The sequence below is a fragment of the Oncorhynchus mykiss genome, chromosome 13 (assembly GCF_013265735.2).
Source record: "Oncorhynchus mykiss isolate Arlee chromosome 13, USDA_OmykA_1.1, whole genome shotgun sequence".
Classification (NCBI taxonomy): Eukaryota; Metazoa; Chordata; class Actinopteri; order Salmoniformes; family Salmonidae; genus Oncorhynchus; species Oncorhynchus mykiss.
This window is the reverse complement of record NC_048577.1, coordinates 13,186,015-13,197,875: the sequence shown is the minus strand read 5'-3', so window position 1 is coordinate 13,197,875 and position 11,861 is coordinate 13,186,015. Positions and strand designations below refer to the sequence as shown.

Sequence of the window (11,861 nt, the reverse complement as noted above, 5' to 3'; positions counted from 1 at the left end):
TTTTGATCCAGACAGCTATAAGCCAAAAAGGTAGACTTTTTATCCCAATTCTGCAACTCGAGTTAATACCACGACATGAAAGTGATCAAACGCCGCAAAAATATTTTAGCACAAAGCTACTGTACCCAACACCACTGTACCCAACACCACTGTACCCAACTGTACCTAACACCACTGTACCTAACACCACTGTACATAACACCACTGTACCCAACACCACTGTACCCAACACCACTGTACCCAACACCACTGTACCTAACACCACTGTACCTAACACCACTGTACCTAACACCACTGTACATAACACCACTGTACCTAACACCACTGTACCTAACACCACTGTACCTAACACCACTGTACCTAACACCACTGTACCTAACACCACTGTACCTAACACCACTGTACCTAACACCACTGTACCTAACACCACTGTACATAACACCACTGTACATAACACCACTGTACCTAACACCACTGTACATAACACCATCAACTGTTTCTATGCCCTGTAAACATTCCTTACTAATTTGCATTGTGTTTAAATGCAGCAATTACATGCACATACATTATGCAACTTGTTGACGGTGGATGTGTAAAAGTTACTAAAATGGCAAGTTGTGTGAGCACAGCTCCAGGTGTCTAGAAACAAAATACTTGTTACCTTGGAAACAGTTGCCATGGCACCGTTGTGTGGGTTATTGGCAGCCTTGACAACAAGAGACTAGAGTGACACTTGACCTCACATGCTGAATGAGAGGAGAGATTGAGATAGGGATGGAGGGATAGAACAAACTGATAACCACTCATCATCGTGATCATAACTCATTGTCAATATCCACAGCTGAGAACCATGGGTACGCACACAATCACACAAAGGCATTGGGGCATACATACACACACGGTGCTCACGTCGGAGTTATGACGAGGAAAATGTTAAGGTTTTAGTGGTAAACTGTACCGTTTGGCGGTTTTCTCTAGCTAGCCTATTATCAGGAAATGAAACGGCATGTCTCTCCAGTAGAAACATGCTCTATATAAGCTGGTTAACTCTCAGACCGTCGACACAGACACAATCATTGTGGATGTCAAAATACAACACTTTTTAATTTGTCACATTGAAAATCAAACTCATTACAATATCACAAAGGGCAACCAATTGCAAATCATTGGCAATGTTCTTATCATTTGAAAAACTAAAATAATCAGATCAATAATACTAATTTGGACCTACTGTTTATGTCCCATCCTACCTCTCCCTTTTAGTACGTTGTCTCTAACAAAGGAATGATGCAACATGTCTTCAGGGAGATACCGTAACCATTTCCACATTAAGAAAAAGGACCTGGGATATTCATAGAAAATATTTCAGAAACCACTTGAGAGTTTAGACTGTTCCAGAAAGCAGGATCAATGACTTAGCCAGCTAACAGTCCCAACAAAATCCAACTTGAAATCGTCATGGTATAATTGACTTGACAACCAACAACAACCCATATTCAAGTTTAGCTTTCTAAATATAAAATAAAGATATATTTAACTGCATATCAAAGTTAGCTGGCTAATTTAACAATCCTGCTTTCTGGAACACCCCACTAGGTTACTCTGCATAAACACACTCAGAGTCACACCGAATATACCCCAATGGAATGACCCAACACTATGGTATTGCTGTACACTGTGGTATTGTGTATCTCTGTACACAGGGGAGAGTAAAAACTAATTGTGGTAAAACCAAAACTAACCCAAGAGCAGCTACTAACTGTATAATTCTACCAGTAAGCTAGGAGCCATGACAACTGACCGCTAAAATGAAGTCTGTATGAATTAAAACGGTGAGTAGGGGAATAGGTTGACTTAACCAGAGTCATATATACCTCTAAGGTCACATCCCAAATGGAACCCTATTCCCTATATTGTGCACTACTTTCCACCCGAGCCCTACGGGAGCTGGTCAAAAGTAGTGCCCTACATAGGGAATGGGGTGCCATTTGGGGCGTAATCTATATAGGGCTCTGGACTGAACTATGGCTACGCAAGACAGTCTCGGTGGACGCCAGGTCACTAGTGTGGGAGATGTGCGGTGAGGTAAAGGTCAGAGGTTGCTTACCAGGCTGACTACATTGTAGGCATCTGCCAGATCTCACAACGTCTGGATAGTTGGTTCACATATCAGCTAACCACATGACACAGCAATATGATGCCCAACAGCAGTTGATGACGTGGCACGCAACTATTGGTTGATGCAATGCGACGTCTGCAATGTAGTCGGCCTGGAACGGGACCATCATCTTGAGCTGAAGACTGGCAGTGATTGGTGAGAAACAGACGAGCGCCACCTCTAAATCAGCTTCCTGTTCCAACGTGAGGTCTTCCGCCCCGGTGAGCCTGGGCTACTGATTGGCTGCTTCACAAGCGTCTATCCAATCACTGTACACATCCACAGGCTCTGACAGATCTTAGAGAGTAAGGTAAGGACATGTAACTTATATACACACTCAACCTAGAAAATGTTAGCAACAGGAGATTGGAGTAAATGTGAATGCATGCAACTGTCTAGTCATTGGTGTATTTACATTTGAGCCATTTATCAGATGCTCTTATCCAGAGCAACTTACAGTCTAACTGTGCTGTTAGGTATTTTAACATCAGGAATGCTATAAAACAATCTCATCATAATAGCCAATCCCATTGGAATTGGGCATTACATCCTATATGCCCACACGTCTTGTCTCAAGAAAATGTCAAATGTTTCATACCCTCAAACACCAAGTTAGTCATACCTCATTTCAAAGTAGGCCATTATCACTGTCAATGGTGAATGGTAATTCTTCACGTTTTACTGGTGAAATGTTCAGACTGCCTGTCAATCATTTGATCTCAATCAGTTTCATGGGAATATGAATTGAGATCTTCTTGAATTACTGTTTTGTGACCAAATGGAAGCAGATGGTGTTAAAACATTTCTTGTTATTTTGCATCAAAGCGGTGCCTGAGGCGGGCACACTGTTGAGTCTTACATACAGGACTACTCAGCTTCAGATAAGAAACGACAGAAGAGGTGTTTCTGGTGTAACATTACAGGCCTGGTAAAGCAGCCTATATGCCATTATATTCGGATCTGCTATGTAAAATACGAATTACACATTGCGATCCTGCGAGACAGTGACTTTGTTTTGTTCTAACGTTACTAAACGAGCACCATTGTGAGAAGTGATAATCTTCCATTTGTAATAAGTGATGAGAAGGACTATTAGTTGTCGGCTACATCTAGAGTGATTTTGAGCACTTAGAATCTTGGTGCTGAAAGGACAGTGGTCCTCGTGTCGTTCTGGGGCCCGTAGAGTTATGACCATCGTGACGGGCACGCTGTGAATGTGGATCCTAGCTCTCGTTGGTGTCGTGGTAAAGGTCCATGTGGTGGATCAGTTTGTCTGCATACGCAATAGAGGGGGGCACGTTTCTGTAAACTAAGCACTCAGTAGGTCGAGTTCAAGTGCATTGTACAAGACTGTTTTGAGGACAGCCGTTTTAGCGAACCCTGGTCAAGTTTTTGTCACGTCGGATTTGGCCTCTCAAAGTGGTCACGCCTCCGACCGACGGGCCTCTACACACACGCCTACAGTTCATCCTTCATGCCACCGTCAGAGAGAAAAACAAACACAGTAATACCACCATTTAGGCTACCTACCTATAGGCTGCTATAGACTACATATTGATTTAGTTTGTCATTCTATCGTTTATGGGACTTGTGGTCATTATAAATAAATAATATTTAGGCCTATCAGAGTTAATTTGACCATGCAGCCCCGTGTTCTCAATTTGAAAAATGTGAGGGAGATCCGCAAAAAAAGTATTAACATACTAACTTGAAATAAATAAATATTATTATTTTTGTATTATTACTTAGAATTAAATTACGAAACAAAATATGCCTTATTAGGCTATGCAATCATTCTACAGTGCCTTGGAATTCACTTTTAGAAACATGAGTTTGGCTGGTCTTTGGTTTGAGGATCATGCGGTGAGCTATGAAACTCTAGTCTGTTAATTTAACTTGTACTCCCATGCCCTAATCACAGTCTACACACCTATTTTGTAACAATATCTTGGAATAAAATAGAATATATTTGAAAATGAGTTTCCCAAATGAATAGTTTACAAATGCATATAGGCCATACTTCTGTAGTGACTAGTTCAGTTGTGCTGAATATTGACAGTTGATAGACAACTTTAGTACTGTTCCAAACTTAAACTATCCTTCTTTTTAAAATGTTTAAATAGCCTGTAGAGAAATCACGTCGTCTCCAGTGCTGCAGCATGCGCTCAGGTGTTGTCCTGCTCTGTTGTGGTGTTAACAAAAGACTCTGATCGTCTCCAGTGCTGCAGCATGCGCTCAGGTGTTGTCCTGCTCTGTTGTGGTGTTAACAAAAGACTCTGATCGTCTCCAGTGCTGCAGCATGCGCTCAGGTGTTGTCCTGCTCTGTTGTGGTATTAACAAAAGACTCTGATCGTCTCCAGTGCTGCAGCATGCGCTCAGGTGTTGTCCTGCTCTGTTGTGGTATTAACAAAAGACTCTGATCGTCTCCAGTGATGTAAAATGATGTAGAATTTCATGAAATGTTTATAAAAGCCAATTTGGTCTCATACCAAAATAAGAGATTCATGCAGTGCTTTTATTATAATGGATATCTTTTCACCCTCCTTGTCCGTGGAGGTCTGTGAATCCACCACCGTCGGGGTACTTTGTCATGTACAAAGTGAAGAAGAGTTTTTATAAAAACTGGATATGGGGCGGCGGTGGTTAAAGCGTTGGACTAGTAACCCAAAGGTTGCAAGATCGAATCCCCAAGCTGACAAGGTAAACATCTGTCGTTCTGCAGTTTAATATCAAATTATTAGTGTGCATGTAAACATACTCAATGTGATTATGAGAACAATAGCTGTTGTGTGAGTTCAATAGACTTCAAAGGATACAGGTAATGGGGGTTTGGAACTCCTCCAGGCAAACTGTGCATGATATTATCCCAGTATTTCTGGTCCTTTCCCTGTTGGCAATACAAGAAAATCAAAAGTTTAAACAAAGTATAAAAAAATAGTTGCATCATTAAAATGTCAGAGCTACAGCCTGAGGTGCACTACCTCCTAGAGAACTACACTAAAATATATAACATTACACACAAGTATGTGGATATCCCTTTGAATTAGTAGATTTGGCTATTTCAGCCACACCCGTCACTGACAATTGTATAAAATTGAGCACACAGCCATGCAATCTCCATAGACAAACAGTGGCAGTAGAATGGCCTTACTGAAGAGCTCAGTGACGTTAAAGATGGCACCGTCATAAGATTCCACCTTTCCAACAAGTCAGTTTGTCTAAATTCTGCCCTGCATGAACTGCCCTGGTCAACTGTAAGTGCTGTTAATGTGAAGTGGAAAGATCTAGGAGCAACAACAGCTCTGCCGCGAAGTGGTAGGCCACACAAGTTCACAGAACGGGACCGCTGAGTGCTGAAGCGCGTAAAACCCATATGTCCTCGGTTGCAACACTCACTATCGAGTTTCAAACTGCCTCTTGATGCAACGTCAGCATAATAACTTTTTCTCGGGAGCTTCACAAAATGTTTCCCTTGCCGAGCAGCCACACAGAAGCCTAAGATCACCATGTGCAATGCCAAGTGTCGGCTGGAGTGGTGTAAAGCATGCCGCAATTGGGAATCTGGAGCAGTGGAAACACGTTCTCTAGGGTGATGAATCATGCTTCACCGTCTGCAGTCCAACAGGCTAATCTGGGTTTGGTGGATGTCAGGAGAACGCTACCTGCCCCAATGCATAGTGCTAACTGTAAAGTTTGGTGGAGGAGGAATAGTCTGGGGCTGTTTTTCCATGCTTTGTGCTAGGCCCCTTAGTTCCAGTGAAGGGAAATCTTAATGCTACAGAATACAATGACAGTCTAGACGATTCTGTGCTTCCAACTTTGTGGCAACAGTTTAGGGAAGGCCCTTTCCTGTTTCAGCATGACAATGCCCCCGTGCACAAAGTGAGGTCCATACAGAAATGGTTTGTCGGGATCTGTGTGGAAGAACTTGACTGGCCTGCACAAAGCCCTGACCTCAACCCCATCGAACACCTTTAGGATGATTTGGAAAGCCGATCAAGCCAGGCCCCACAGCAATGCTCCAACATCTAGTGGAAAGCCTTTTCAAAAGAGTGTAGGCTGTTATAGCAGAAAAGGAGTGGACCAACTCTATATTAATGCCCATTGATTTTGGAATGTGTTGTTCGACAAGCAGGTGTCCACATACTTATGGTCACGTAGTGTGCTTTTGACCAGGGCACATAGGGTTCTGGTCAAAGTACGTATGGAATAGGGTGCCATTTGGGAGGTAACGTCTGTGTATGCTATCCTTGATGCAGTAAAAAATGTAAAACATTGAACAATGAAGCTTTATGCAACATATTTTTGAGTGCTAACCCATTACACCTCTTCCTTCACGGAATTTATAGGTTTTACGCACCAGTCAAACCTTTGGAAGAGCGCGATGGTTCTCTTTTGATTTGCCATTTGGGAGATAGCCATACTGTACTTTATTTCTTTTTTCTTTAGGGAACAGATCAGCTTTAATATTGCAGATAGATTGTAGCTTCCATCAATGTATACACACACACACACACTATACTATAGGTCGACCGATTAATAGGTATGGCTGATTTCAAGTTTTCATTATAAAAATGGGTAATCTGCATTTTTGGACGACGATTATGGCCGATTACATTGCACTGCACGAGGAAACGTGGCAGGCTGAACACCTGTTACGCGAGTGCAGCCAAGTAGCCAAGGTAAGTTTCTAGCTAGCATTAAACTTCTTATAAAAACAATCAATCTTCACATGACCACTAGTTAACCTAGTAATATCATCAACCATGTGTAGTTGACTAGCTTGCCCTGCGTTGCATATAATCAATGCGGTGCCTGTTAATTTATCATCAAATCACAGCCTACTTCGCCAAACGGGGGATGATTTAACAAAAGCGCACTCACGAAAAAAGCACAATCGTTGCACGAATGTACCTAACCATAAACATCAATGCCTTTCTTAAAATCAATACACAGAAGTATATATATTTTTAAACCTGCATATTTAGTTTTTATTTTATTATGTTAGCAGGTAATATTAACTAGGGAAATTGTGTCACTTCTCTTGTGTTCATTGCACTCAGAGTCAAGGTATATGCAACTGTTTGGGCCGCCTGGCTCATTGTGAACTAATTTGCAAGAATTTTATATAATTATGACATAACATTGAAGGTTGTGCAATGTAACAGCAATATTAAGACTTATGGTTGCCACCCGTCTGATAAAATACGCAACGCTTCGTATTTCACTGAAATAAACGTTTTGTTTTCGAAATTATAGTTTCCGGATTTGACCATATTAATGACCAAAGACTCGTATTTATGTGTTTATTATACTATAATTAAGTTTATGATTTGATACTTGATAGAGCAGTCTGACTGAGCGGTCTGACTGTGGTAGGCAGCATCAGGCTCGTAAGCATTCATTCAGCACTTTACTGCATTTGCCAGCAGCTCTTAGCAATACTTGAATCACAGCACTGTTTATGACATCAAGACTATCCACTCCTGAGATTAGGCTGGTAATACTAATGTGCCTATTAGAACATCCAATAGACAAAGGTATATGAAATACAAATGGTATAGAGAGAAATAGTTGACACGTTATAATTCCTAATAAACTTCTTAACTGGGAATATTGAAGAACTGGGAATATTGAACCACCAGCTTTCATAGGTTCTGAGCAACGAACTTAAACGTTAGCTTTTTACATGGCACATATTGCACTTTTACTTTCTTCTCAAACACTGTGTTTTTGTATTATTTAAACCAAATTGAGCATGTTTCATTATTTATTTGAGACTAATTTGATTTTATTTATGCATTATATTAAGTTAAAATAAAATGTTCACTGTTCATTCAGTATCGTTGTAATTGTCATTATTACAAATACATTAAAAAAATTATATTTACAAAATAATAATAAATAATATATATATATTTTTAAACGGCCGATTAAATCGGTACCGGCTTTTTTGGGTCCTCCAATTATCGGTATTGAAAAATGATAAAATCGGTCGACCTCTACATGGTACCAATCAAAAGTTTGGACACCTACTCATTCCAGGGTTTTTTCTTTATTTTTCAGATTTTCTACATTGTAGAATAATAGTGAAGACATCAAAACTATGAAATAACATATGGAATCATGTAGTACCCCCAAAAAAGTGTTTGAAAAATCTCATTATTTTGATTTGTTTAAGTGCCAAGAGTGTGCAAAGCATCAACGCAAAGTGTGGCTACTTTGAAGAATCTAAAATATATTTTGATTTGTTAACTTTTTTGGCTACCACATGATTCCATGTGTTATTTCATAGTTTTGATGTCATCACTGTTATTCTACAATGTAGAACATTGTAAAAAATAAAGAAAAGTATGCATATATAAACTCAGCAAAAAAAAGAAACATCCCCTTTACCTGCCTTTCAAAGGTAATTCGTAAAAATCCAAATAACTTCACAGAACTTCATTGTAATGGGTTTAAACACTGTTTCCCATGCTTGTTCAATGAACCATAAACAATTAATGAACATGCAGCTGTGGAACGGTCATTAAGACACTAACAGCTTACAGAAGGTAGGCAATTAAGGTCATAGTTATGAAAACTTAGGACACTAAAAGAGGCCTTTCTACCGACTCTGAAAAACACCAAAAGAAAGATGCCCAGGGTCCCTGCTCATCTGCGTGAATGTGCCTTAGGCATGCTGCAAGGAGGCATGAGGACTGCAGATGTGGCCAGGGCAATAAATTGCAATGTCTGTACTGTGAGACACCTAAGACAGCGCTACAGGGAGACAGGACAGACAGCTGATCGTCCTCGCAGTGGCAGACCACGTGTAACAACACCTGCACAGGATCAGTACAGCCGAACATCACACCTGCAGGACAGGTACAGGATGGCAACAACAACTGCCCAAGTTACACCAGGAACGCACAATCCCTCCATCAGTGCTCAGACTGTCCGCAATAGGCTGAGAGAGGCTGGAATGAGGGCTTGTAGGCCTGTTGTAAGGCAGGTCCTCACCAGACATCACTGGCAACAATGTCACCTATGGGCACAAACCCACGTCGCTGGACCAGACAGGACTGGCAAAAACTGCTCTTCAGTGATGAGTCGCAGTTTTGGCTCACCAGGGGTGATGGTCGGATTCACATTTATCATCGAAGGAATGAGCGTTACACCGAGGCCTGTACTCTGGAGCAGGATCGATTTGGAGGTGGGGGGTCCGTCATGGTCTGGGACGGAAGGTCACAGCATCATCTGGTGCAGTCAATGAGGGGGAGATGCACTGCAGTACTTAATGCAGCTGGTGGCCATACCAGATACTGACTGGACACATTATTCCATTTATGTTAGTCACATGTCTGTGGAACTTGTTCATTTCTCAGAACAAGACTAGACTGATGAGTTTCAGAAGAAAGTTATTTGTTTCTAGCCATTTTGAGCCTGTAATCGAACCCACAAATACTGATGCTCCAGATATTCAACAAGTCTAAAGAAGGCCGGTTATATTGCTTCTTTAATCAGGACAACAGTTTTCAGCTGTGCTAACATAAAAGGGTTTTCCAATGATCAATAAGCCTTTAAAAATGATAAAAACTTGGATTAGCTAACACAACGTGCCATTGGAGTGATGGTTGCTGATAATGGGCCTATGTACACCTATGTAGATATTCTTTTTTTTTTTTTTTTTTTAATCAGACGTTTACAAAAATCAGACATTAACAATGTCTACACTGTATTTCTGATCAATTTGATGTTATTTTAAATGACAAAAAAAATGTTTTTCCTTAAAAAAACAAGAACATTTCTAAGTGACCCCAAACTTCTGAACGGGAGCATATATACACTTAATATACTGTACTTTGTTACTTACATTTTCACATCACATGACTTTTCGTGATTGCAGAACGGACAGGTGAATTGAGTGTCCAAATTTCCAGTAAGCTTCTTCTTTGGGGGGGGCTTTCTCTTGGACTTGCGGCGACCCATATTAGGTAGTCTTCACGTGTACCGTAACGTTAGCTAGATAGTTGGCTAAACTCTGTGGAGCAAATGTACATCAAAAACAAATAATGCAATTTTGTAACGGAATGGATCGCAGTCGTTCAATCAACTCAACGTTTTGTAAACAATATAATCCTGCTAGCTAGCTAGGTGCATGTAGCTAGCTAGTTTAGCTACTACAACAACAACGTGTGTTGTCATAAACTCAGTCAACTCTCCAACATCTTTCCTTGCCGATGGTATAGTATCATGAAACCGAATGGTTCGTTATTAATAATGGAAAGAACAACATTATATATAATCAAGCTAGCTTCTATTATATCATTTTTCCATTAAACCATGTATTTGTTTAGCTACCTTTCCTAAGACCACACTCCGGCTTTTTAGCGAAGAAAGCAAGCAAGGAGAACCGGAAGTTCTTCTTCTTCTTTAAAGTTACGGCAAACTACACCTATTTGGTGTATTGCCGCCACCTAATGTACGGAATATTGAAACAAAACACACAAACAGTCCCAGAAATGCCCAGGCACACACACAAAGATGCCTATTCTCTCCGTTTGTGCTGTGTAGTTGAAAACCAAAGTAATAAATGTTATAAAGTCCACCTAATATGCAAAATGGCATGATCCCTCTGTTAACACGGAACATATTGTTTCTACTACAATCACTTTTTCAACTTCACTCCTTCCACTCGTCTCAATGCCTCCAGATACATTCTGGACAGCCCTTATTCTTGCCCATACGTCTCATTCACCCTAACAGGACACTTCAGAAATTCGGGTGCATGTTCACCACCACAATTGCAGCATTTAGGCTCAGCTGGCATAGAATACACCTCCCGTCCACATACACTTGGCCAAATAATTTATATTTATCACACTGCATGTGTTTGGGCATGAAGGCTCTTGCAGGAAATCCCATATAACCCAAATACACGTGAGAAGGGAGAGACTCTTCATTAAAAAAAAATAAACACAATAGAATGGCTGGATGGAGTGGGTTTCCGCACCCCATCTTTCAACGCGGGTCCGTCGTTGTGCACCAACCACTTGACCCAATTCTTCCTTTTATATCCTTTGCATTTACTTCTAGCGCCACCCCAGAGATAACACCATTGATAACACTCATCGACGCCACCACATCCAACGCATCCACAATTTTAATAGAGACTTCAAACGGATCTCCCAGGAAACAACCTCGAGCCAAAACCCCTATTCCAACCAAAAAAATACTCAGAACTAGATTTGGATTTACTAGGTTCCACTACCACTTTACTTCTCTTATTTCCTTTTGCATTCGTCACTGTAATCAAATGATTATCCTCTCCACTCGACACGCCATCTGATTCAAACAGAACATCTGCTTCCGCCATTTTTCCTCCTGAGATCGCCTTCAGAACCGGATGTTAACATGAACAACTGTCGTCATCTTCTTCTTTGTCTTCTTTAAGTTTTATTGGCGAATCGCAACCAACTGATAAGTGCATACACATAGACCAACTGTACAGGTGTGTGAATCCTTTCACGACCTATCTACACCACTATATTCTCTTAACTAACCCTGCATTTCTAATACAATAAAATGATTCCCTACAAATCTCACTAATCCCATCATCCCCATCCAACCTCTCTGACCCTGTCAAACAACCCATCTTTCTACATCATACGTTTCACCAAATAATGTAACGACCCTGGGTTTATAAACGCGGAAATCGACT

At 40.7% G+C, this 11,861-nt stretch overlaps 1 protein-coding gene across 1 annotated transcript; it reads right to left on the bottom strand.

Annotated features, from left to right (window-relative positions):
* Window positions 1-1,076: 1,076 nt before the first annotated feature.
* On the bottom strand, window positions 1,077-10,627 carry LOC110485657 (transcription elongation factor 1 homolog). Its single transcript, XM_036940292.1, has 4 exons — window positions 10,502-10,627; window positions 10,014-10,181; window positions 4,975-5,045; window positions 1,077-2,455 (listed from the first exon to the last, which is right to left on the bottom strand). The coding sequence occupies exons 2-4, from the start codon at window positions 10,127-10,129 to the stop codon at window positions 2,391-2,393; spliced, it is 252 nt and encodes an 83-aa protein (XP_036796187.1). The 5' UTR covers window positions 10,130-10,181; window positions 10,502-10,627; the 3' UTR covers window positions 1,077-2,390.
* Window positions 10,628-11,861: the final 1,234 nt, after the last annotated feature.

Coding starts and splice junctions, on each gene's coding strand:
- LOC110485657 (XM_036940292.1), bottom strand. CDS start 10,129: ATGGGTCGCCGCAAGTCCAAGAGAAAGCCCCCCCCAAAGAAGAAGCTT. Junction 5,046..10,013: donor AAGTCATGTGATGTGAAAAT/GTAAGTAACAAA, acceptor TATTGCCAACAG/GGAAAGGACCAGAAATACTG. Junction 2,456..4,974: donor GTTCCAAACCCCCATTACCT/GTATCCTTTGAA, acceptor TTACTCTCTAAG/ATCTGTCAGAGCCTGTGGAT.